At 39.5% G+C, this 24384-nt stretch overlaps 4 protein-coding genes across 4 annotated transcripts; all 4 read left to right on the top strand.

Annotated features, from left to right (window-relative positions):
• Positions 1–107: 107 nt before the first annotated feature.
• LOC134185603 (cytoplasmic dynein 2 light intermediate chain 1-like) lies at positions 108–7052 on the top strand. The gene is made up of 17 exons (XM_062653429.1): positions 108–146; positions 202–263; positions 338–387; positions 990–1024; positions 1097–1169; positions 1240–1328; positions 2926–3004; positions 3062–3114; positions 3664–3718; positions 3854–3922; positions 3992–4069; positions 4120–4199; positions 5405–5475; positions 5551–5596; positions 5656–5707; positions 6720–6809; positions 6859–7052. Exons 1-17 carry the CDS (start codon positions 136–138, stop codon positions 6937–6939), a joined length of 1074 nt encoding a protein of 357 aa, XP_062509413.1. The 5' UTR covers positions 108–135; the 3' UTR covers positions 6940–7052.
• Positions 7053–7184: 132 nt separating this feature from the next.
• LOC134185802 (general transcription factor 3C polypeptide 4-like) lies at positions 7185–14632 on the top strand. The gene is made up of 21 exons (XM_062653683.1): positions 7185–7311; positions 7369–7495; positions 8455–8563; positions 8627–8708; positions 9441–9544; positions 9615–9651; positions 9870–9918; positions 9983–10157; positions 10217–10296; positions 10355–10545; positions 10614–10761; positions 10828–10905; positions 11595–11709; positions 11761–11821; positions 11878–12093; positions 12160–12201; positions 12266–12380; positions 13941–14026; positions 14093–14150; positions 14210–14305; positions 14363–14632. The coding sequence occupies exons 1-21, from the start codon at positions 7189–7191 to the stop codon at positions 14446–14448; spliced, it is 2178 nt and encodes a 725-aa protein (XP_062509667.1). The 5' UTR covers positions 7185–7188; the 3' UTR covers positions 14449–14632.
• Positions 14633–16046: 1414 nt separating this feature from the next.
• Positions 16047–17833, top strand: LOC134185264 (insulin-like growth factor 1 receptor). The gene is given in 8 exon segments (XM_062653045.1): positions 16047–16165; positions 16246–16254; positions 16333–16357; positions 16819–16892; positions 16894–16959; positions 17004–17059; positions 17112–17184; positions 17258–17833. Coding segments are annotated over 8 exon segments (534 nt in total). The 3' UTR covers positions 17370–17833.
• A 1118-nt stretch (positions 17834–18951) lies between these two features.
• Positions 18952–24360, top strand: LOC134185265 (insulin-like growth factor 1 receptor). The gene is made up of 10 exons (XM_062653046.1): positions 18952–19123; positions 21610–22131; positions 22191–22351; positions 22412–22628; positions 22698–22796; positions 22860–23013; positions 23077–23276; positions 23836–23916; positions 24048–24134; positions 24254–24360. Exons 1-10 carry the CDS (start codon positions 19051–19053, stop codon positions 24358–24360), a joined length of 1701 nt encoding a protein of 566 aa, XP_062509030.1. The 5' UTR covers positions 18952–19050.
• The last annotated feature ends 24 nt before the right edge of the window (positions 24361–24384 follow it).

The raw sequence follows: 24384 nt of genomic DNA on the forward strand, positions 1-24384 counted from the left end.
GTTAAAAGTGAGTGACTGTACACCCCCATATAGATAGATGGTCAGAGCGTGCGCTAGTCTCGCGTAGCCAGACCCTCTCCTGTGCCAGTTAGTTATCCGGGACACAAAGTCTCCGCAGTAACGTTGTGCCTAGGCATGTCCAGAAGGTAACAGAGTCTATAATTACGAAATGCTAGGAGACATATTGAATTTGAAATGTAGCGATAAAAGCATTTGGAGCCTGGCCATTGAAGAGAGAGATCGCTTGGAGAAAGAAAGAGAAGGTTGGCAGAATAGGGTTGCAAGGTGATTGAGTGTCGACTGACTAACAAATCGTAATTTTACACAATATTGTCAGGAGACAAAGCGACTGAAACTTCAATCATTTTTGTTGGAAACAAGAATGCGGTAAGTGTACATGTTAAATTAATTGTATCTCCACGTTGTCATCTGTCCGTTCGTCTGTCTGTCTGTCTGCCTGTCCGTCTCTCTGTCTGCCCGTCTGTCTGTCTGCCTGTCCGTCTCTCTGTCTGCCCGTCTGTCTGTCTGCCCGTCTGTCTGTCTGTCTGTCTGGCCATCTTTTTCTGTTTGTCTACATGTTTGTCTGTCTGGTTAATATCAGTGTTGTGAAATATAATATTGCTAGGAGTTTGTTCAATCTTTCTTGCTGTGTTGCTTTGCTAATTCATTACATATTGACTGTATGAGTATATGCAAGGGAAACATCAAGACTTGAAATGTTAGATCCTTCAGTACAGACAGAGGCAGGGATACAGTGTTTTAATAAGTCGTTTTTATTGAATCTTGTTTTAGGACAATTTATATAAAGAATAAATTTAAGTTTTTTGAATTAATTAAAACGTTATTTAAACTAGCTGCTCTCAGTCAGTGTGTTTGTATCTATTGCATCATGTATAGTCTTTTCGTAGGCGTGTTCATTATATCACTGATATGCAAGTGCATGCTTCAAATTAATTTGGCGTACATTTGTGGCTTGTATTTGTTTTCAGGGCAAAACGACCATCATACTAAGATTTTTGGAACGGTACTAGTCGAGTGCTCTCGTTATCCACACGTAGCTCTAACTCAGCGTTGTGTCTCATGTCTATATTGATAGGGAAGAACCGCCCAAACCTACAGTTGCTCTTGAGTACACATATGGACGAAAACAAGCTCGTGGATCAAGCATGGTTAGTAGGCCTATGCAATACATGACAACAGCTTTTATGACGTCTACAAAGTGTTGCTGAACATTTACAGGGTAAGAATATTGCTCATATTTGGGAACTTGGAGGTGGTACTTCGTTGACCAAACTTTTGGATTCTCCAATCAACGAGAATACTATTAGGTATTGTATGTAATATTAATGTTTGTTGTGTTGATCTTACATGTATGTGTGGTTCAACGCATGTTGTGTGTAATGCCAAGGGAATGTAGGAGTGTTATAACAAAGTGCTTGCTTCATCGATTAGTACTTGCTTACTTGTTGAATTAGCTATACTACTTTGTTATATATTTTAATGACTGATAATTGTATACAGTCAAACCTTGCTAATCTAAAGAGCCTTGTGCCAAACTCTGTTCGGAGTAGTGAAGTTGTTCGGATTACCAAAAATGCCAAAGTGTGGCCTTGGAGGTCCAGACCTTGCCTCGGACACTTAGACGACTGGTGTATTTACGTTTCTCTACACATATGTCAAGTTTGTGGTAAAAGACACCGCTGCGACAACTACAGACTTCTAAATAATGTGACAGTTAGGATTTAAAATAGTCAGATATGCGCATTTACTGAAAACTAGGTAACCGCAACCCGGATAAGGCTGCCCAATAGGATCTTGGTACACAAGGCAGGGTGACAAAGGTAATTTGGATTAACGAGGATTCAGATTAGTGAGGTTTGGATTAGCGAGGTTTGGATTATACCGGCTTTACACTAGACGATTTGACTCGAGCCAAATTGGCTCAAGCCTGGCCCATGCTAATTTGGCATGATTGGTGGCGTGTTTAGACTATCTGGGCTAACTGGGTGTGGTGGTGCATTTGGCATGCTTTGCGCAAGCGCATGAAGAAGACATTACTGTTTTGCTTCTAATCTTATTTGTTGATTCCGGCACGAAACCTTTCTAACAGATTCATTGACATGTTCATCAAAGTCTTCAAGGTTGCGAATACGGGATGAGAAATACAGGAATATGCAGAGGGAAATATACTATATGTATTGTTGCCCAGTAACACGAAAATATGTAACACGTGGTTAATTAGCTCGAGCCTGGCCCTATGGTTTAGCTCAGACTAATTTAGCATGGGCTAAATGCACTTAGCTCGAGCCAACATTGTTTACACGCGGCCAAATTAGCACGTGCCAGTTTGGCTTGAGTCAAGTCGTCTAGTGTAAAGCCGGTATTAGTGAGGTTCGACGTGTTCCTTTTTGTGTATCTGTTTGTTTATTTGTTTGTTTGTCTGTCTCTGTCTATTTGTCTGTTTGTCAATGTTTCACTGGTTTGTCTGTCTCGATCTTTCTACTCTTGGTTTCAATATCTATTTGTTTGTCTTACTTCTCTTTGCCCATGCGTTATTTAAAAACATTGTGAAAGCATTTGGTTTTGTTATAAATGTATTTAGAAATTGTTTTTGTAATCTATTACTTTAGTTTGTCAGAATTTTAGCGTCTCTTGTATTGACACAATTAAGGAATGTTGTATTTTATCACATCACTGTAATGGGTTTCTGGGGCTATTACCTCGATTTTACAATATCTTTGTAAATTTTGTATGGCACCATTTATCCAGCATTAGAGACTTAATTTGTATGTTATTATTTGTTTATGTAGATATTTGTATCTGGCTGGTCAGTGCTTTTTTATATAAGCTTGCTTGGCATTGGCATTTGTTCAATAGTTGTATTAATGATTTCTTGTTCTATAATCAGCGTCTGTGCTTATGTAGAACTATCTCATTAGCTATCGTTGTGGATCTCTCAAGGCCACACGAGCTATTTCTGACATTGGAAACTTTGCTAAAAGAGGTAGTGCTTTTTTTGCTGTGTTGTGCTGCTCAAAGTGAAGTTACAGTATACTGTTAGCTACGAACCAGAGTGAAGAAAACCTTAGCTCACTTGTCTACTAAAGATGCCAGGTGATTCGATTGTGCAATGTCGATCGTTGTTAGTCTGTATCTATCGTGTCCTTTCATTTGTGAGATAAGTACAAAATTTAATACACCATTGATCGACACTTAGTGCATTTAGTATAGAATTACTCTAAACTAAGAGATTTTTGGTGGCATAAAAATTTTTGGTACCTCTTGAAAATTCAATTGTGGCAGCGATCAATTTTTGGTGAAGCTTCTTGGAAACACGAGACGTCTGGCTGGCTGCACAGTACACTAGAACTACATTTATGCAGTTTTGCAACACAATAGAAAGTGTGAGCTACCTAGTTCAGTAATAATTGAAATATTTGCCATGTTCACGGACATTGCTGTTGGCTCATAGAAGGCTGACAACTGTCACAAACTTTAGGTAGATATTTAATTTAGGTACTTCATAGAGAGTCCATAACCGAAATTACCGAAAATAAATTGCCATTGAAATTTCTTGGTTTACAGTATACACTGACAGTAGCCTTATTATATCTATTTGATGTCACGATGACAAATTTTGAATGGCAACGTTTGTTATTAAAGGGTTGTTGACAAGATGAAGAAAGCAGCTTGGAAGAAATATGGAGAAGACCATCCTGTATGTGAAGTGAAGTGACCATAATCTTGACATTGCATGATGGCAGTGCGCTACTGTTAGAATTAACTGGTGTATCGCCAATAACTAATTTTAGTTTTGTTGTATAACTGATATGTATTTTTCTTGTTTTGTGAGGATCGAGATCTTCTGGATTTGTTTCCAATTCCATTGGTTATATTGGGTACAAAGTATGACATTGTACAGGTTATTAAAATTGACGATTGCACGCATGTTCGGTTTCTATTGTATGAAGTGTCTATTTGTTGGCATCAGGACTTTGACTCTGAGAAACGGAAAGTGATTTGTAAATTGCTGCGGTTCATTGCACACACAAATGGTGCTACTTTGCAGGTAAGCCGTTCTAAAATTTGTTATCACTCATTTAGCCACTTGTGATATAGTTTTGCAGTGTCAAGTCAAGTGCGTTGGTTAGTCGTTGCAATGGTTTGATATCGAGTCTAGTTTTTGGAACATCACCAAGGTTTGTTCCACAAGTAATGTGTAACGTTGATTGTATGGTAAGAATGATTTGTACAGAATTATTGTAAATGGTTTTACATTGCTTTCAATGTCTTATAATACAAAACGTCTTTAGACCAACTGCAGGGCCGTCCAGGCATGAGGCAGAGGAGGCAACCGCCTCCTCTGACATTAGGGGCATGGCACTATACAAAAACCAAGGTTTAAGTAAAAATTCGTCCAGTAATAGATGTGAGTGTGTATCACCTTATGTGAACAATAGTGCAAATTTGCCAGTTGTAGGACATACCTTATGATTGTAACAGTTTAATGCACATTGTTTATACGTGGGTCGCTTTCAAAGTTCGAACATGATTGACTTGCTCCGGACTTCATGTTGTGGTGAAACAAATCCCCTCTCTAAGTTTGGGATTCCAAGGCTGCCTCCTGAATTATGAAGCTGGGTACGGCCTTGAACTGTCATACTGATATATGTCCTGTAAGGACACATTTTGAAAGAATAAAATATTGAATTAAAAAAGTATATATATATATATAAATATATTATATTTTGATGGCATGCCTAATGCATGCCTATGCATGAACATTTAACTATTTCCAACAACTGTGTCTCTACTATGTAGTGCTAAACGTTCTAAAATTAGTCTAGCATTAAAGAGCCAAAGCTTGACAGAAAGCTGTTCATAAAGAAACAGTATCGTTCTACTAACAGTTTGACAACGATGAAATGGCGTCTTCAATGCTATTATCTTCAACACGCGCATGCTGTGAGGATGCCATAAACCAAGAGTCTCAATGAGTGATTCAAATAAACTTCCAGTAGCCTTCACCATGTCTTCATGATTGCGGTCCTACTCCAAAACTCCAGCTTCTGCTGCTGCACATGCATGTATACAAAAACGATTAGATACATTTCATAATGTAATGATATTTAGTTCAAAGTAAGAAAGGTGGGTACAAGTTGTAACAGGCATTTTATAGATACATGTACTGATCAACGATTGTTTGGTGACGTCTATTAGTGTTTTGTATGGAGTCAGTTGTATATGTGACTGCTTTCTTGCCACTCTTGCATTCCTTGGACACGTAGATTAAGCCCTATATCCACTAGATAATATTGGCTTGTGATTGAATGACATCAGCCTCTCTACTTGTTCACCTACTACTGTATGTAATCTGTAAATTCTATTTAATGTTTGTTTCCAGTCGTTTTATTCAAGTGGATCCAAGCAAACCACTTTTAGTTCCAGCTGGCAGTGATTCTTTAGGATCAATTGGTAAGATGTTGTTTAGTTGTATGTCGTTGTTACTTTTGTCTTTGACCAACCATTTTGTATCATTACTCTGCAAAGGAGCACCTCTTCTACCCAGTGGTGATATAAGTCATATCAGTGCAAAGTCTGTGCAAGTGCATTTGCACACAACTGCTCTGTACTTATGCTTTTGTCGATGTTTAGAAATCCGTATGAATTGTGGAAGCAGTCATACACAGGATTTTTTCCTCAAGAGGTAAACAAGACCATGTTGTTGCTTCTTACCCTCTGCACATGGACTCGTACCCAGTCCTCACACACCCACATATTCACGTGCTCGACCACGTGGTGGGTTACACTCTCACGAGGAGAGCACTGGGTACGAGTCTACTCTGTACAGTCAACTGAGCATCGTGCACTGCTTCAGAGCTACTGTAATACATTATGTGCATTATATGTCATACATACAAAGAAATAAAGGAATAACTCTGTAGTTTCACAACATGTAGAAGAGACTTACAGAGTAAGACTACATCAAAGCAAGACCGTTGAACATGGCGTAGACATGGGATGTAGCTTTAGTCGACCAATAGACCTAGTACAGACGTTTGTAGACGAAGTGGATTAAGACGCTAGAACATGACTGTCTCCGAAGTCTGTTTTCAAAGAGTTAAAGCTTGTTGAGGGTTATGCTGATAGAATCATCACAAATGCTCCTTGTTGAGCAAGACCTATGTACTGAGTTGTTTGCATCCCTAACCTACCGAGGCTTGAGGACAGACTGACTTCCTTCCAGGTCGGTATAAATGACTTACAGATGCATCCATGACAGCTGTCCATTCTACCTGAAAGATGCTTTCTGCAGTTGATATAGTTTATGTAAATGGTCAACAAGAAACGCTTAAGACTCTTTTGTTCGTCACCAAGAAGCAACTTTTAATTAAAGAGAGCACTGATGTCAGCTATGGGACAGATTGCCATGGAGTGTGTGATAAGAGTCAAGTCTCTTGACTCGTTTAAATTAAACGAATAAAGTCAACTTTAATGCGTAAACATTTGCTGTTGCTGCTGTTTGTAATATGTATTAGGTGTTGTGTCTGTTGGATGTTGCAGGGTACTGTCGTAGACCAGTCTTTGACTAAACAGTATTTCCGTGGGTAAATAGAATCACTCACTCACTTAAGTTGTGATACCTTTTTTCTGAGTTGAATAAAAGTTGATGTTGGCTGGTACTAAATTCAGTCTAATTATCTGCATTGCTGATTTAGATGGCTAAGCCGCAGAAGCTAGAAGATCCATCGAAAGATCCACAGTTTAAGGAGCCAGCAGTCGATGCTATGAGAGCTCAGAAGAACGAAGTGAGCACAATTGGTGACTAATTGAAAGTTGCTGATTGTGTGTGATTAGGAGCTGGAGCGATATCGTCGTGTGGCGGAGAGAAAGGCCAGGGAAGCAGCTCGGCTCAAAAGTGCTGGAATTGTGACATAGCTAGAGTGCATTGCTTGACTAACTTTATTGCTTGAAAAATCTTGAGTTGCTTGTTACAACTGGTGTACAAATTTACTAGATAAGTCTTAAAAATTTAATGACGTGTAAGAGAAGTAGTGTGTGTTGCTTGGAATGTTTGACAAACCATGCATAACATATTGTCACATTTTATTAAATTGTACTGTACAGGCCACGCAAGAGAGCCTGGGTACGTGGCTAGAGTAGGTCTAATACGGGCAATTGTCACAAATGGCGGCAGGGAAATTATTGGCGTCCGCTGATATGTCATTTCCACCAGCGTCGAAGGAGGCGATTAGATGGTCAGATGATGGGAAGGCTGCTGTAATAACAGATCAAGCGGTTTATGTTTTCGTGAGTAGAATATTTGGTCGTTCGAGCAGACGTTTTCAAACTATTTGATTTGCTTAGGATATTGTCGATAGTAATTATGATAGTAAGGGCAGACCATTGTACGTTATTACTGTCGTCCAGACTGTGTCGTTGTGGGCACCAGATGTTGGAAAACTGGCGTCTTGTAGGCAATCGGATATTGCAGGTAAATGCATGTGAAAGGCTGCTGTGTGTAGGTTTATTTATTTATCTGTTTGTTTGTTTATCTGTTTATCTGTTTATTTATTTGTTTGTCCGTGTGTGTGTGTGTGTGTGTGTGTGTGTGTGTGTGTGTGTGTGTGTGTGTGTGTGTGTGTGTGTGTGTGTGTGTGTGTGTGTGTGTGTGTGTGTGTGTGTGTGTCATTGTGTGTGTGTGTGTGTGTGTGTGTGTGTGTGTGTGTGTGTGTGTGTGTGTGTGTGTGTGTGTGTGTGTGTGTGTGTGTGTGTGTGTGTGTGTGTGTGTGTCATTGTGTGTGTGTGTGTCATTGTGTGTGTGTGTGTGTGTGTGTGTGTGTGTGTGTGTGTGTGTGTGTGTGTGTGTGTGTGTCATTGTGTGTGTGTGTGTGTGTGTGTGTGTGTGTGTGTGTGTGTGTGTGTGTCTGTGTGTGTGTGTGTGTGTGTGTGTGTGTGTGTGTGTGTGTCACTGCGTGTGTGTGTGTGTGTGTGTGTGTCACTGTGTGTTTCACTGTGTGTGTGTGTGTGTGTGTGTGTTGTGTGTGTGTGTGTGTGTGTGTGTGTGTGTGTGTGTGAGTGTGTGTGTGTGTGTGAGTGTGTGTGTGTGTGTGTGTGTGTGTGTGTGTGTGTGTGTGTGTGTGTGTGTGTGTGTGTCACTGCGTGTGTGTGTGTGTCACTGCGTGTGTGTGTGTCACTGTGTGTTTCACTGTGTGTGTGTTGTGTGTGTGTGTGTGTGTGTGTGTGTGTGTGTGTGTGCGTGTGTGTGTGTGTGTGTGCGTGTGTGTGTGTGTGTGTGTGTGTGTGTGTGTGTGTGTGTGTGTGTGTGTGTGTGTGTGTGTGTGTGTGTGTGTGTGTGAATTGATCAAGTCTGTTGTATCCAGTCTATAGCATTGAGTGTTACATGCTTAGCTCTAACCGTCAGTCTGATAGAGTTGTACTGTCTCATGTTAGATGCTGCACATCTAGACAGGACTTTAGTCCCGGTTGGTGGCCTTGAACCATCTCCATTAAAGTTTCAAGCTGCTGCGTGGTCTCCAGCTGGATGTAGCTCAACTGGAGGGTACGATAGTCTGGCCCAAGACTATGTCCAACACATGAGCAAGTGTTAGTGTGTTGAATGTAGGTGTTTACTTACTACACTTACGTTTGATCACCATGTCTTACTTCATTCACCACCATCATCAACTCAACGACATTGGAAACAGGTAGTGTTAGTAATTTGTACATGTACTTCTCATCTTGATTGAGTTTTATACTGGTGCATAGCTTCCAATGTGGTTTCGGCATGCTTTACCATTTCGATAAGACACTGGTCCAGAGCTTTTTGCACAGATAATCTGAGCAGGGCACTATTTATATTAACTAACATATTAATATTAATGATTGATTGTAATTAATAATTTGCATTAGTGATTAAGTGTCAATCTGTTTTACATCAGGATAATTTGCATGATTTTCTGGTTTACGTTTAACAACAACCCATCTGCTGTAAAATATTGGTAAGTACACTAGGAAGGATGACAGACATTCAGCCTTGAATAGAGACACAGTTTGAGGTGGCATCTGTGTCTGTTGTCAAGAAAATTGACTAATTAGGGTACTTCATGGGATGAAGACATAGGGTGTGTACTTGAAGCTGAGGCTATTACACGTATGTAATATTAAAAATTTGTCTTCTGTCTGTCAGTTATTCTATTTTATGTTGTGTGTGCGTTGACGATTAATGAAAATGGCAAGGAAAAGAATCACATATGAAACATGTTGCAATTGACTTTGATTGTATGTATTTTTATGTAGACAGCCCAAGTAGTGATAAAGAGGATGTATATTTTTAATTAACATCTAAGCGTTCATAGTGGAAGAATGCACACGAATGCAGCAAGTGTTACATGTATTTTTATAACGTTTGTTAACATTGCCTTGTTTCTTCTATGCAGAGAGCTGATATTTCACAACTTATTCTTGAATACTGCAAACGTATCCCATCTATCTGGTGTGCAAGGAGACCAACATTCTGGAAGCAGGAAGTTCACGTAGCGTCGTGAGTCATTGTGCTTAGTTGGAAACATGTATGATTGAATGCTTGTATTGTATGTTACAATTGTTTATAGCCAAAAGGAATCAGAACCAATGCGCAACGTCTCAACTGTAGGTGCAGAAGGAAGTCGTTGTTACTGAGTGCTTGTTTAGTTGCTGTTTGTGGCTGGTGATGAGTTAACTATCTGACCTATGTTGGGTTGATTTTCTCTCAATCGTTCCTACTGAAGCCTGATTTGCATGGTTACTATACTGGATATTTATATTTATTTATTTATGGTTTACTCGTTGATCATATACGTCAATTAATCTCGTTTTGGTTGCATTAGGTTGACCTCAGTTCATTCATTTATCGACGGCACGTGGTCGCTGCCACAGGTTTGATTCGATTGGCTAAGATTTGTTGAAGGGTTATTGGAGTTGCATTAGTTCGTGTTTGCAGCTATTGCTTGGTCTTCTCTTATTCTGAATAATTCTGGCGTATTGTCAACATCTGATGCATTTGATGGCCAGAACTCAGCTGACGAATTGGAAGAGACTGCGTACTGTCTCTTGGCTGTGGCTACAAAGGCTGGTTTTGTCTTTTTACTTCGACTGAAGCCTCCTGTAACTCAAATGTATTGTTTGTCACATTTGACGTGTCTTGTTGATTGAAGTGGTATTTGTTGTGTTACAGCAATTTGAGAATCGAAGTTGTAAGTTACGTTGTCACTGATGTAAAATGGCCGTCGTGTCTCGAATGGAATCAAGCAACTGGTGAGAAGGAGAATTTATTGAAAACATTGGATTGTTGATCGTTTGTATTTGTTTACAGATTGCTGTATGTTTGCATTGGGTGGATCAGATGGCTCGGTCCACATTTGTCATGTTGATATGAATACAGTATTAGAGTCAGAAGAATGGGATGATAAATCATCAAAGAATACTTCTAATTTATCTCTTCATATGCGACACCATGTATTATGTTCGGGTGGGGATTCAATGCCAGTTCACTGTTTGAAATGGGTAAAAGACAATGAACACATATTCTGTTAACGATCTGACATTTAATTGATGACATACTGCAACTGCAGGTTGAAAATGGTCAAACGAGGCTTCTTGTTGCTAAAGGAGCTGCTCTTATTTCATTGTTGTATTTGCCTGATCAAATGAATACAGGAAGTTGTAATGAGATCGGAAATTACTTTTTGATATATGGAGTTCATAGTTTGAATATCTCAGGTAAGAAGCAATTATATTGTGATCTCAGGTTTATAGTGACTAGCTTGCTATGTCTTGCTTGTGAAGGTATTACGAGGACACATAATGGAACGTACTATTCTACTGCTTTGGATGGCTCTGTACAGACATTTTCGCTATCTGAAGGTAATGGAATTTCAGTGATTGTTACTGTTGATCCTTAGATTGTTTCAGATATGAGAATGAGAAATCTTTAGTAGAGGAAGTTGATTTATTTGATGAAAGGGGAATGTGAATGTAGTTAGTCCCGTTCCTGATTTAGTATCTTATTCAAGTGCTAACGCAATGTTTGTATTGCAATGACCATTAGTTTGCGGATCAAGGTAGGATTTATACGACAGCAATCTGCACACAAGTCATGTATTAGGTAACACTGCTATACATCTTAGTTTGTCTTTTGTGCTACTGGCACATTGGTATCTACACTACTACTAGTAGTAGTTTTAGGAAATTTTACATATTACTAAAAAAATGAAACTAAGTTTATGTGTATAGACACATCGTGTTAAGCATTTGCACTAGTCTCGAGTAGCTAGACTCTTTCCCACCATATGCATGTTATACTTTTGGTGGAAAGGGTCTGACATACTAATAGCGAGACTATTGTTGCACTGCCTGCAGAACTACATGTCTGAGACAACAATTTTATAAGTAACATGTCAACAGATGATACAATTTTGTTTTGTAAAACCAACTACTCTGTTGCCTGCTAATTGAAAGAGCCGACTGTCTTGCTGTCTTGTTCTAGTGTAGAATTCTTGTTTAAGTTAGGTGTACGAGATGATAGTGACTATGGGTGTATGTTGACATTACAGGATCTGATGCTCAGGCTGTTGGTGTTGTGTTAAGTGGCAAGTTCAAGGAAGTTTATTCTGCCTACCATGGATGTGCAGTATCACCAAACGGTGTACTTTTGTTCCTTGTTGTTAGGTAACGATTTGTTTGTCTTGGTATAGAAACCACTCTATTTATTATCTTTAGACCCGAGTCTGTTAGCGCTACAGGCGGCCAAGTTTACAAGGGATCAAATGCGGAGGCTCAGGTAATGAATTAGTTGATGAGGTAGAAAGCCTTGTGAATTAGGTTATTTGTTTACAGCTGCTTGTTATTCAACTGTCAGCAGAGCTTGACATTGTACCCTTGTTGTGTTGTCCAACTGCATCTCCATTTTCTGTATGGGACGTGCTGGAACTTTTACGTTTGTATGTTTTGAATGGTCAGAACTTGCCAGAACCGCTGATGGAGCTTTGCACGAAGCAGGACATTTCACTGTCTCAGCTTCAAGTAGCACGAGCTATTCTAGTGATCATGAAAGTCAGTTGTTATGGCTTGGCAATAGTGTTACATTTGAAAAATTAATTGCTGCTTTAATACTGTTAGAAGAACAGTGAAACTGAAGATGGTCATGAAGCCTTAGATTTGGTGATCCAAAAACACTGAGCAAACTTGTACAGTTAATGGTTAAGAAATTAATGTATCTTTATAGGAAGAAACGATTAGAAAAGTGGATGATCAAATAACAACAACAGTTGTTGCTCGTTGTCTTGAACAATTTCTTTATCTTCACAATCACCAGATTAGTAATGAATTCTCTGAAGAAGGTGAGATTTTAGATTGAAGCTATGCTAACTTGTTCAACCCTCTTTGTTACGTATACTAGTAATGTGTGAACCTCCGTCGAGCGTCGCTTCAAATGAAAGCTACGAAGCAATACTCATTGAGAGTAGCTTCTATCCGGAGTGGAGCAAATTTCTCTTTCCCCCAATCAGTCTGGTGACGTACGCAGAGTGTATCCAAACACCGCGGCTGCCGACTGCTCCTTCTATCGACCGTAGACCAGGATAGAAGCCGGTTCTAATTTTTCCAAAGCTATAGTTCTAGATTCTGTATGTCTTTGTGTAACGCTTTACGTACATTAGCTACGGTATCGGTAGTTGGCAACGCGCGTTAGAAGGAAGTCCCATACGTAGCGCCCTCACTACTCTTCACGTTTGTGCATACTACGGCAGCAAGATTGGATGCTCGTAGATTTTCAGGTAGCACTACTTGAAATACAACGTTTCTGTTGTTTCTGATCAAAAATTGACGGCTTTCTGGCTAAATGTTCTCTCATGTCGAACAGCGCGTAGTGATTGGCTGCCCGGTTATTGTACCTCGGTGCTGCGTGCGACACAAAGAAGAATAATGCGTTGTGATTGGTAACTCGCTTGCATACCATACATTCCTGATGGGTGTCACGCTTCAGGAATGTATGGTATGCAAGCGAGTGACCAATCACAACGCATTATTCTTCTTTGTGTCGCACGCGGCAATGAGGGACAATGGCCAGGCAGCCAATCACTACGGGCTGTTGGACATGAGAGAACATCTAGCCAGAAAGACGTCAATTTTTGATTAGAAACAACAGAAACGTTGTATTTCAAGTAGCGCTACCTGAAAATCTATGAGCATCCAACCTTGCTGCCGTAGTATGCACAAACGTGAAGAGTAGTGCGTGCGCTACGTACGGGACTTCCTTGCTAACGCGCGTTGCCAACTACCGATACCGTAGCTAATGTACGTAAAGCGTTACACAAAGACATACAGAATTTATAACTATAGCTTTGGAAAATTAGAACCGGCTTCTATCCTGTCTACAGTAGATAGAGGGAGCAGTCGGTGGCCATGGTGTTTGGATACACTCTGCGTACATACATGAGACTGGTTGAGGGAAAGCGAAATTTGCTCCACTCCGGATAGAAGCTACCCCCAATGAGTATTGCTTCGTAGCTTTCATTTGAAGCAACGCTCGACGGAGGTTTACGCATTGCTAGTAGTAAAGCTTAGCTTGTTTAACTTGTTTGCATATCATACCATCGATGGTGTTGCTTTGCCTAAGAGTTGAATATGAAATAGCGTGCTTATTGTGTTGTGTAATTCAATTTGTTAGTGATTTTCTAATACAGCAGCTGTTTTGTAGAGTCGGTATTTTGTAGTTTGTGTACTAGTCTAGCTGGCTGTTGATTTATGTTGTTGTCCTTACACTGAAGACAAGCTCATGAGAGTCTGGGTACAACAGTTGAACACTAGCTGTTGCTGTTGTAGCATGAATAGATAGATAAATGTTTCAGCTCATTTAATAGTTTGGTGCTATCTATTAAATGGGATGCTCTATTGATCAGATTCTGCTATTCTAACAAGCATGTGCCATTGGTTGGCTGATCACACAGCAAATTCCCTGCCACAGACAGCAGATCTTTTGGAGAAGGTAAAACAAGGTTAATGTAGAAATTTGGGAGACTATTGTATTGCAGCTCTTGGCTTGTCGTTGAAGGTGTCAAGTGTGTTTCCATATTCGACGAAACCAGGGAGTTTAGGCGGTCGACAGCAAAGTGCTGTGTTCTGTTGGATTTGTGTTTACTTTGTTGTTGTAATTCAACATTTCTTGCAGTTTGCTGTCTTTCATTATTGCCAATAAATCCTTTCATGCAGTGTCGATATTCTCGAAAGCTTGGCAGATTTTCCCAAACTCCAAATGTGTTCCCAGGTAATGGTACTTCAGGGTGCTAACGTGCTTTCTCTAACGGTTGATTTGCATGTTCAGGGTCATCCGTTTGGTTGACCAAATGTGTTCTATCTTACAACAGACGGTGCCCATTTACTGACATGTATTTTGTCGAGCTGATGTAACGAATTTGGAAAGTAACGGTAATTTTTATGAACACAACGTTTGTGACTTTACGTAAGAACCATGAACAGTTGCTTTCTGTGATTTTTTCCGGCAGAGGATACTAGTAGGTTGCCGCTGTGGTCGTTCCTATACCGTACATGTATTGGAAATTACTTTTTTAGAATTTAATCACCGCCATATAGTCCTTCAAGTATACAGTGTACATGCATGGGCAGAACATCATACAGATAGAAGCTATAAGTGCTATTACGCTCTCGAATTTGGAAACAGCGGTAGTGGAACATACCCAGAAGTAGCGAAAACTGTTGCCTAGAGGGGCAGTGGCTGTGGATGCGACCTCGTTTCCTGACGATTACGAGATAGGGGTGCTATGCACTATACATGGAGTACGAAACAGGACGCGGATGTTTAGTGTTTTAATTGAAGCCTCTTTGAGCTGGATACGATGAAACGGACGTAAATGAACGGTGCTGCAAGCATTGGGTGTGTCTAGATGGCCGCGCAGTTGAAATCATTGCTTGAGACAAGTAAATGGCGATGTCTACAATTGTGCTGTTTGCTAGACTGTATGTTCACGCACACTTACTTAGAGGCAAGAGTGGCGAGATTTTGTGTATTCGCCTCGATCGAGCTGGTAGGAAGTTGATGAGGATTGAGGGGGGGGGACAAAATGTCTCGTTTATCGCATTTGGGAGTACTGCAGCAGTGAGACAGGAGATACGGGGCCGGCTCTCTTGGCATCACGGTTCCCAGGCGCCTCGTCTCTCGAAAATGAGGGTTTTAGGATATCCGTGTACACGCGTCCACTGTCTGTTACTCCGTAATTAAGTATCACAACGTTGTTTTACTTTGTTCAGTCCCGCAACACTGGAGACTCTAGACGAGTAGACATGTCTGTCATGTTGATATAGATGTCGCGTATAGAATATGTGTTGTAGTAGTAGTTACCTTCTCAAGCAAGGTGATTTGGCGTATCCTAGATAGTATCCTAGATAGTTGGTACTCGTTACACTTGATTAATTGACTTATCTACAACATTCAAACAGCTTGTCTGGCAGTTACCGAACCTATACGTTGTGGACCTTTCCGACAAGTTTGCATGTGCAGGATGTGCCATCTGGTTTTACTAATTTTATCGTAAATATCTACCGGTTCTTTGGTTCTAGAACCTTCCCGTTGGTGTACTGTAGAGCAAGTAACGTACGGGCCTTGCCTGACTGCATGCTCTAATAGCAATGCGCGTTAATTGGTGCCATTGAACGGTACCGGTACCGTAGCTGTGAAACATTGACCATAAAACCATGCACGTTTGTATGATCATGAGCCACCAAGGGAATTAGTACAAAACGGAAAAAGCTATACAACAGCAATTCAGAGCACGAGCAGCAATGCCTAATTAAACGCGTAGAACTGAATTCTTTTTACGTGACTCACTCATTTACATATGTCATATGATTCACCTACATATTACTGTATGAAAATTCAAGTGATCAGGATCAACGTTTATTCTTACACGAAGCATCCACTATGAAGTAGGGGTTACAATTTGTCGTAAATCAAGCACATAGTAGTAGTCAAGTACAATGCACTTAATTACATGCGCAGGAACTTTGACAGTGACAACATTGTACGACTTTTGGAAATCGTGTCAATTGGCAATCCTGTTATGGTGGTGATGGAACTGATGGCTAATGGTGATCTAAAGGGATATCTTCGGTCGCTTTAAGCAGCTGTAAGTATACAATAACGCTTTTGACATATTCTTTCCTTTATGACTCATAATGATTGCTATCTAGGATAGGACAGTAAGTGTATATATAGACTATACTTTAAGGTTGAATTGCTAGTGCTAGGCATAACTGGCAATTTTGTAATTATGGCAGATGGTGTTTATTGTTTTTGCAGAAGGTAGTGAGGTTGTATGTGGGTGCATTTATAGTTTTAGTAAACACCCTGAAAGTAGTCAATGGGTAGAGAGCAGACTTGTGATTATTTTTGGCATTTGTGGAAATATTGGAAGTGTTGAAATATGAGGTAGAAGGCATGTTGTTCCGTGCTTCTGTTTATGACAATTGTGTGTGTGTGTGTGTGTGTGTGTGTGTGTGTGTGTGTGTGTGTGTGTGTGTGTGTGTGTGTGTGTGTGTGTGTGTGTGTGTGTGTGTGTGTGTCACTGTGTCACTGTGTCACTGTGTAATTGGTAGGTAAGTGCTTACTCATGCAGTAGATATGTTGGATGTACCTGTATTTGCTGTAGTTGCACTAGTATATATGCATGTAGTATGTACGGTACTGTTGTAGAGTTTGCATTTTTGTGCTGTGTAGACGTAGGATGAAGATCAGTTGAGATTTGAGGAGTTTCCGTTTTTGAGGATGGACTGCTTCAGTTTGCAGTCCAAATTGCAAATGGCATAGCTTACTTAGCAAGGAAGGAATTCATTCATCGTTTTGGCAGCACATAACTGCATGGTGGATAAACACATATTTGTTAAGATAGGAGATGAGGTCAAAGAGTCAATACATTTGTATCTGTTAAATGGCTAACAACATTTTATAGATTTGGTTTAACACGTGACGTATATGCAACTGACTACTACAGGAAGAGAGGCTCCGGTACGATCAATTTTTGTCATTTGTTTTTGAATTTGTTATGATGTCGTCTCAGGTCCTCTCCCTGTCAGATGGATGGCTCCAGAATCACTACAGGATGGTGTTTTTGGTCATCCTTCCGATGTTTGGTAATTTAAATTGTTCATAGACATATGATATATTTATGTAGAGATGTACTGGCATTGATTCCAAATATCATAGGTCATTTGGTGTTGTGCTGTGGCAAATAGCGACTCTGGCAGTGCGGCCATACCCTGGGATGAGTAACAGTGATGTATTTGGCTTGTTATTGGAGGTGGAGTCATGGATCTGACAAAAATCACCATGCTGCCAGAGCTTAGTAAGTCTCAAATTTGTAGATAGTTATTTATGTGTAATGTCACTATACTTGGTAATAATCCATAATCCAGTATTACAATTATGAAGCAATGCTGGCGTTATAAATCATCAGACAGACCAACATTTAAAACAATTTGAGTTGCTTACCATCACTTCTTCCGGCTGGCCATACCATCAAAGTCAAAGTCTGAGTCAAGTCTTACAGGACTTGATGGTGGGGGTATTTGTGTGTTGCTCATGTTTTAGTCCATGCACTGTCATTCTGCTTTGTCTTTATATCTCCAGTTTGTATTTTACTGCTTTTGTAGTATATATGTAGTTTCTAACGGCCTAGCGTCCTATTTTAGAACTGGACATTTACAATTGCTAATTTTTGATATGGGAACGGTTGTTAGGTAGTCTAGTATCACGTGTGTGTAAAATTGCAGCAGTTATCGATTGAGGATGTGATTACTAGTACAAAGAATAGTTTTAATTTAAAACGTTGTAAAATTGCGTTAAAAATGAGCGTAAACTAAGAGGTTTACCGTATTTTCGTGATTGGGCACTATTTTTTCATGGGGCACTATTTTTTCATAGTTCTGAGACATGGGGCATTATGTAAGCATGGGGTGCAATATGACCATGGGTATTGTTATTTGGCAAGCACGGAGACTGTTAACAATGCAACACACTACACAAACAACAGGAACCAACTACCTAATCTGATCTTACAGTCTTACTGGTACGTATCCTGGATACTTAATTTTGCTTCACTTGAGTTTTCTTGGTCTGTTGCATAGGTTGAATCTTCATCATCAGTCAGTAATTCCATCTGGGTGTTCATTTCATCTTAACGTACACATTGATAGACGCGTGCGTGTATATAACTGGGTTTGAATAGTACCCCACTGCCAGTGGGGCACTAATCGAGCATGAGGCATTATTTGAGCAGGGGGCACAATTTGAGCATGGGGCACTATTCGCGGAAATACAGTAACTGAATCTGTATATAGTAGTGCTATGTGACAGAGTCATGCACGCAGAGATCATATATTTAATTAGCTATAAATTTGATAGTTGACGCAAGAGAGCAGTTTAAAATGGCAAACTGATGTTGGAAATATACCAAAAATTGAAAGACTTTACCGCGGGATTGGTGTAGGATTTCTATTTCCGAAACAAGGAAGTGGCTCGCTAGCTATAATTGTAGATTTTAGGACACTTACCCGGATGTGGATCATACTAAATTTTAGGGACGCATTTCTTCACTATCTGGTCTTCTGAAAGTGTTGTAATAGTCACGAAAGCTTTTCCGGCTCTTCTGTTCGAAAACGGAAGAGCTGTAGTAAAGTCCTAGCTAGACAGGACCGGCGGACCGGGGTGGGCCAGATGAGCCATGGCCTACCCAACTTTTAGAAATGGGACTTTTACTAACGGGCGGTGTTTGACGAGAGCTTCCGGAGACACTGGTTAAAGCGATTAAATAAATTAGTTAATTTTATTTTTAGTGTGGGCGTGGCTTCGACCCTCCACTGCCACTGCATGATTACGATTACGAGGTCGCGTGTCGAAGGAGCGTTAGCATAATGACGTTCATACAGACCAGCGAAGGCCGTTGCTCATGATCTAGTGTAGACGCAATTCTGGACGACTAGTAGAATCGGCAACTTATTATGTTCGTGGCTGGACATGCAGGATTGCTCGTCTGTGTCGTTGGAGCGTTAGCGACCGCACGAGATGTCAAAGGTTTGTACACGACTGGAATTCGAAGGCAGCACTGCATGGTAGCGTACTATAGTAGGCAGTATGTAGGTACAGTTTCGTCATACTATGTAGGCAATAGGTAATACCTAGCTACAAGCTTCATAACCAGAACCAGAACCTAGTTGACATGTACATGATTCTCTTGAGCTGTACGTGTGTCCGTATGTCTTACCCGCATTTTGCTGTTACAGTGTAGTACAGCTAAGTATGTTACGGTACAGTAGTGTCAACAGTTCCATGAAGACAGCGGCAAACAGAGGGAGGTTTGAGTGTTCGGATCGTATCCGGTGTCACAGTGACATGGCCAAGTCTAATCTGAATTTCCCACTGACATGAAAGAGCAATCAGGATTTTCTAGCTACTATGCTAATTTTTTTCTATACCAATATTTTTCATACTATGCTACTTATTGGTCTTACTGCTATACTAAATTTTTAGCTACTGTACCTACCAGGTTAGCCCGGACGGAAGTTCCAGAATGGATCACACCATTGTCTTGCCAGATGCAGTACAATTTTAGTCTCTAATTAGTTAGGCAAATTACACATAAACCTCACAGGGTCTTAGTGACATGAACAGAAAGAACCCCTACAACCTTGTACCATCACATGCATTAAAATGTTAATTGTGTAGGGAAAGGTTTGCCATCTTCCCTTTTTAATTAATTTATTAAGAGCCAAAGCAATACGTTGGCACTGCTGAATGTAGAAATTTAGTTTGACCCTCAGTTACTGTATGCTGTACACTATCACATGGACCGTCATCTAGGTTGCAGTGGGATGCATGAGAAAGTTCTCTCAATCACAACAGGAATATTACTAGAGCCTGAGATTTTAATTTAATAGTGTGAATAGCACGCACATCAGGCAGTGGGGTGTAGTACTGTAGTATCCAGCAGCAAGGAAGCCATTATTCACTGACTGCCTACATATTGTTGCATGTCTATTTCTCTCAAACTGACGCCGCGGTGGGTAGGCCATACCACTAAACTTGCACGTGGCACAGTATAATTATAAGTCAGCAGGCACAGTTATTCCAAGGAACACAATAGATCGGGTACGTAAATATAGTAGAGTGCTGATTAATTAATAATATATTTTCTTTTGCACTTAACTATGATTTGCAATTGGGGATCCACATGTATATATATATATATATATATATATATATATATATATTCTATACATGTGGATATAATCTTCCACGCCAACAAAATCAACTCTTGTTGATTTACAACGTCTCATGTAGTTGAGGAGAGCAGGCATTGGGGAAAAATGTGTCACAGAAGAAGTTGAAATGTACGATCCACGTGCTCTGTTTGTATCACACATGCACATTACAAGACAATGGCGAAATCAGTGCAGCCTGTTTTTGGATGCGGATGGGTGACAAGAAACAGACATGCAACAAATAGGGCCATGAAAGTCTCATACTATGAAACAGATCATGTATGCAACGCAATAATCTAAATTTTAAGTTTAATAAACGCTCTTGTATGCATCTTGATGTTGAATTTATTTATAGTTATTGTTAATACTATATTAATATTAATTTGTCTCTTTAAAATGTAGGTTTGAGGTTCCCTTTCATGTAAGTTTTTTTAGTAGCAGCTGATTTGTTGTGGACACCTCAAGACTGATGTTGTTTGTAGAGTAAGACTGCAGCGTAGCATGTTCCTATATATTGGACTTGTTCCCACTTTTCTCTCTTGGGTACTTGTTGTACCTTGGGTACATTGTTGTACCTTGGGTACATTGTTGTAGCCCATGTTTTAATTAGCACATGCTATAAACATGTGCATTTGCACATGCACTTTTGCACATGTTGGTATGCATCTCAGGCAAGACTTTTGTTTGGCGCCAAGCAGCACTTGTTTAGTATACTAACTGAAATAACTCTGTTTTTAGTAGCTATTGTATGCTAAGTACTTTACAGTTTACACGTACATGCACTTTTCTACTTGTATACTATAGAAGATAGAATGCTTTCATTTGTTGTTTGAAGGCATGTTTAGTTGTAATTCAGGAGAGACTGGGAGACAAGTATTTCCAGATTCTAAGGACTAGGCGTGCAGTTAAATTACTGGATAACAATTACTATTTTAGAGTGAAATTTGTAACTAATTGAATAAAGCATTTTTGGCGGAATCACTAAAGTTGTCATGTTTTATATCGGTGCACGGCTTTCCTGTTTGCTGCACAAAAATTTTGTAGTGACAATTAAGCCAAGATTAATTGCCAAGATTAATTAAAATTGGCTGATATCTGTGTCAGGGATAGCTTTACAGCTGAGGCAGTCGTTTTTTTGGCAAGAAATGACGTACCTCTTCTTCAATGTACATGTTTGCAGATATAATGCTGTGAATTGAAGGCTATCAACATGTACTAAACTGCCGTTTATAAAATTATTTCTGCGCCATGCACTGTGTATATATGCTGGCTTTGATGTGTATGTTTGGTATCTTGTAGTCTGTACATGGCTGGACAGGGGACTCTCGCTTCAAGACTTGGCTGACTTTGTCAACGAGAATCAATGCAATGTTATCCAAGGTTCATTAATTTTGCAGGGAGCATTTAGTGAAACCTTGTTCACACCTCTTAGCAGCATTGTGGAAATCACAGGAAATCTCTTTGTGAGGAATTTGGACGAGAGAATAGACAATTTGGGACAAATTTTACCAAATCTAGCTGTAATCAGAGCAAACCCATATTATCGACACTTGAAAGTAAATTCTGGCCTTTCAATCACAAACAATTCATTTTTAAATAGTATCAGTCTCACGAATTTGACTCATATTCTGGGAAACAACATTCACTCATACTTTTGTGAGAACAGACAACTGCAATATATCTATACTGTAGACTGGAAAGCTATTTCTAATGGGAGCGAGAATGTACAACCATACTGTTACAATAGTAACTGCGAGAAAGGAGATTGTTCTAGAGAATGTGAGGGTCATTGTTGGAACCATAAAACATGCCAAAACCGTGGTAAGTTAACAGGTCGGTCAAGATTGATGGACTGCAAAATGTGATTTTGTGTTGCCCAGTGCTGCAAGACTGCTGGGCAGTGGATAAAGAGGGAAACTGTACATGCCATGAAGAGTGCTTGTCGTCATGCAGTGGCACAACTGATCAAGACTGTTTATCATGCAGGCATTATTACTACAAAGGACGATGCATTTCAATGTGTCCTAATGGGACGACTACTGTACGTAAGGTGCAGTATTGTTTAACTATTTCTTCTTTTGTGAAATGTTTTATTTGCCAGCTTGCTGGGTGGAGGTGTGTAGATGTTTGTCATAACAATAAGACCGATTTTCATCAGAGCAGCAAGAAATCTCACCAACTTTACAAATTTAAGGATGAATGTGTGTTTGATTGTCCTGACAGCTACAAAGGCGGTAGCGGCAAAAGTGCTGGGACATGTGTTCATTGTAAATACAGTAAGAGTTGTGACAAACCAAGTAAATGCAGTTGTAACAGATGTAATTGAATTTTGTTCTACATCTGCGTAATTGATAGTATAATTACTTGTTGTTATGCGTCTGGTTTAGACTGTGAAGGTGGCAAAATACAATTAATAGCAGATGCTGAAGTGTTTGAATGCTGTACTCATGTTATTGGCAACTTGTTGATCGATATTTCTACTGAAGGTATAGCTGAGATTATCAAAATTGTAACACTGATTTACTGAAATAGGACTGTTTGCTGTGCAGAGATTGGTAAAGAAGAGAAGAGCCTGATGAAATATCTTGGCTGTATTAAACATGTATCTGGTTATGTCGCCATTCTCAATTGTCTGCGTTTGCGCGAATTACACTTTCTTGCTCATTTGAATTCGATTCGTGGGGATTCATTATTGCAATTAGGGTATAATCATTGGTATTATATGTCACTTTCTTTCACATTGCAAGTGTTTATATTTATATTTAGAGAGACTTATTATGGACTTGCCATAGTTGGAAACCAGAACCTTCGTAGTATACCGTGGCAGAAGATGGACGATCTATTTCTTTATGGACGGATAGATGTGCGCATAGCTGTTTATAATAACTCCTTGCTTCCTCAGGATAGCATTGCTAAGCTGGAAAAGCTATTTCCATACTCTGTTGATCAATGGGACAATACAAACTGTAAGTACTTTATCGATTAAGATTTGAGTAAGGCATAGAGCTACATGGGCTACAATCATGTAGTAGTCATAGAACTATGTGAACTTTTTGTATGCTGATAATTGACAAATAATTAATACGTCGGTCAGGTGTATTGAGGTTGTGAGGTTGGTGCATGCACTGAACACAACAGATGAAGCACAGTAGGGCACATGTGCAAAACTTGTTATGCGGATTAAATATAGAAATAATTAAATATTGACTTTTCTAGTCAGATAGTCAAACTGTATAAACTCATACCAGACCAAACGGCAATTATCACTGTGCCTGTACATATTCTGCTTTATTTAGTGTTAGTGGATACGATAACTGGAAAAAGAGCAATTAATTATTGAACTTATGGGCAAGATATTTTGATTGTATGATTGGAAGGTGTAGACAATGAAACAAACAGTCAGGTAGATAAACAAAACAGAAACCAGACTTGCTTTAGTATTGTACTTTTGTTGTAAATAAATGCAGTACGTGTATTCATTAATTTCAATAGTTGGTATTTAATTTTTAATTGATTGATTTTTAGGCAAGGTGTACCAACTCAATCGTACCTTTACTGAGATTGTCGACAACCCAACTGATCAGGTCGTATTTGCCAATGATACAGGTAAGACTCTATTTCAATTATTATTTGAATTTATGTAATTTGGTACAGACAGACAATCAGGAAAGAAGACTTACTTTAGTACCGTTTTGTAATGAATACAAAGCCATTTAATTTTTGTTATTTCTTAACAGTTTCAGGCAATGTGAGTCTACTCAATGATACCTTTACTGACAATGTTAACGACACAACTGACGACATCTCATATGACAACAAGACAGGTTAAAAGTTGTTTGAATTCAATGTAATTAGATCTAGACAAACAAGGAAGAAAGAATACTTCCTTTTGTACCACTTTGTCGGTGAAGTTATGAGTGATATGTTTAAAATGATTTCTTAGGCAATGTGAGTCAACTCAATATCACCAATACTGTGAACGTTGATAACACAACTAATCCTATCTCAAATGACAGTAAGGAAGGTAAGAGTTTATATGATACGACATAATCTATAGTACAGGTGTGTATAGTC

Source organism: Corticium candelabrum, chromosome 10 (genome assembly GCF_963422355.1).
Source record: "Corticium candelabrum chromosome 10, ooCorCand1.1, whole genome shotgun sequence".
Lineage (NCBI taxonomy): Eukaryota > Metazoa > Porifera > Homoscleromorpha > Homosclerophorida > Plakinidae > Corticium > Corticium candelabrum.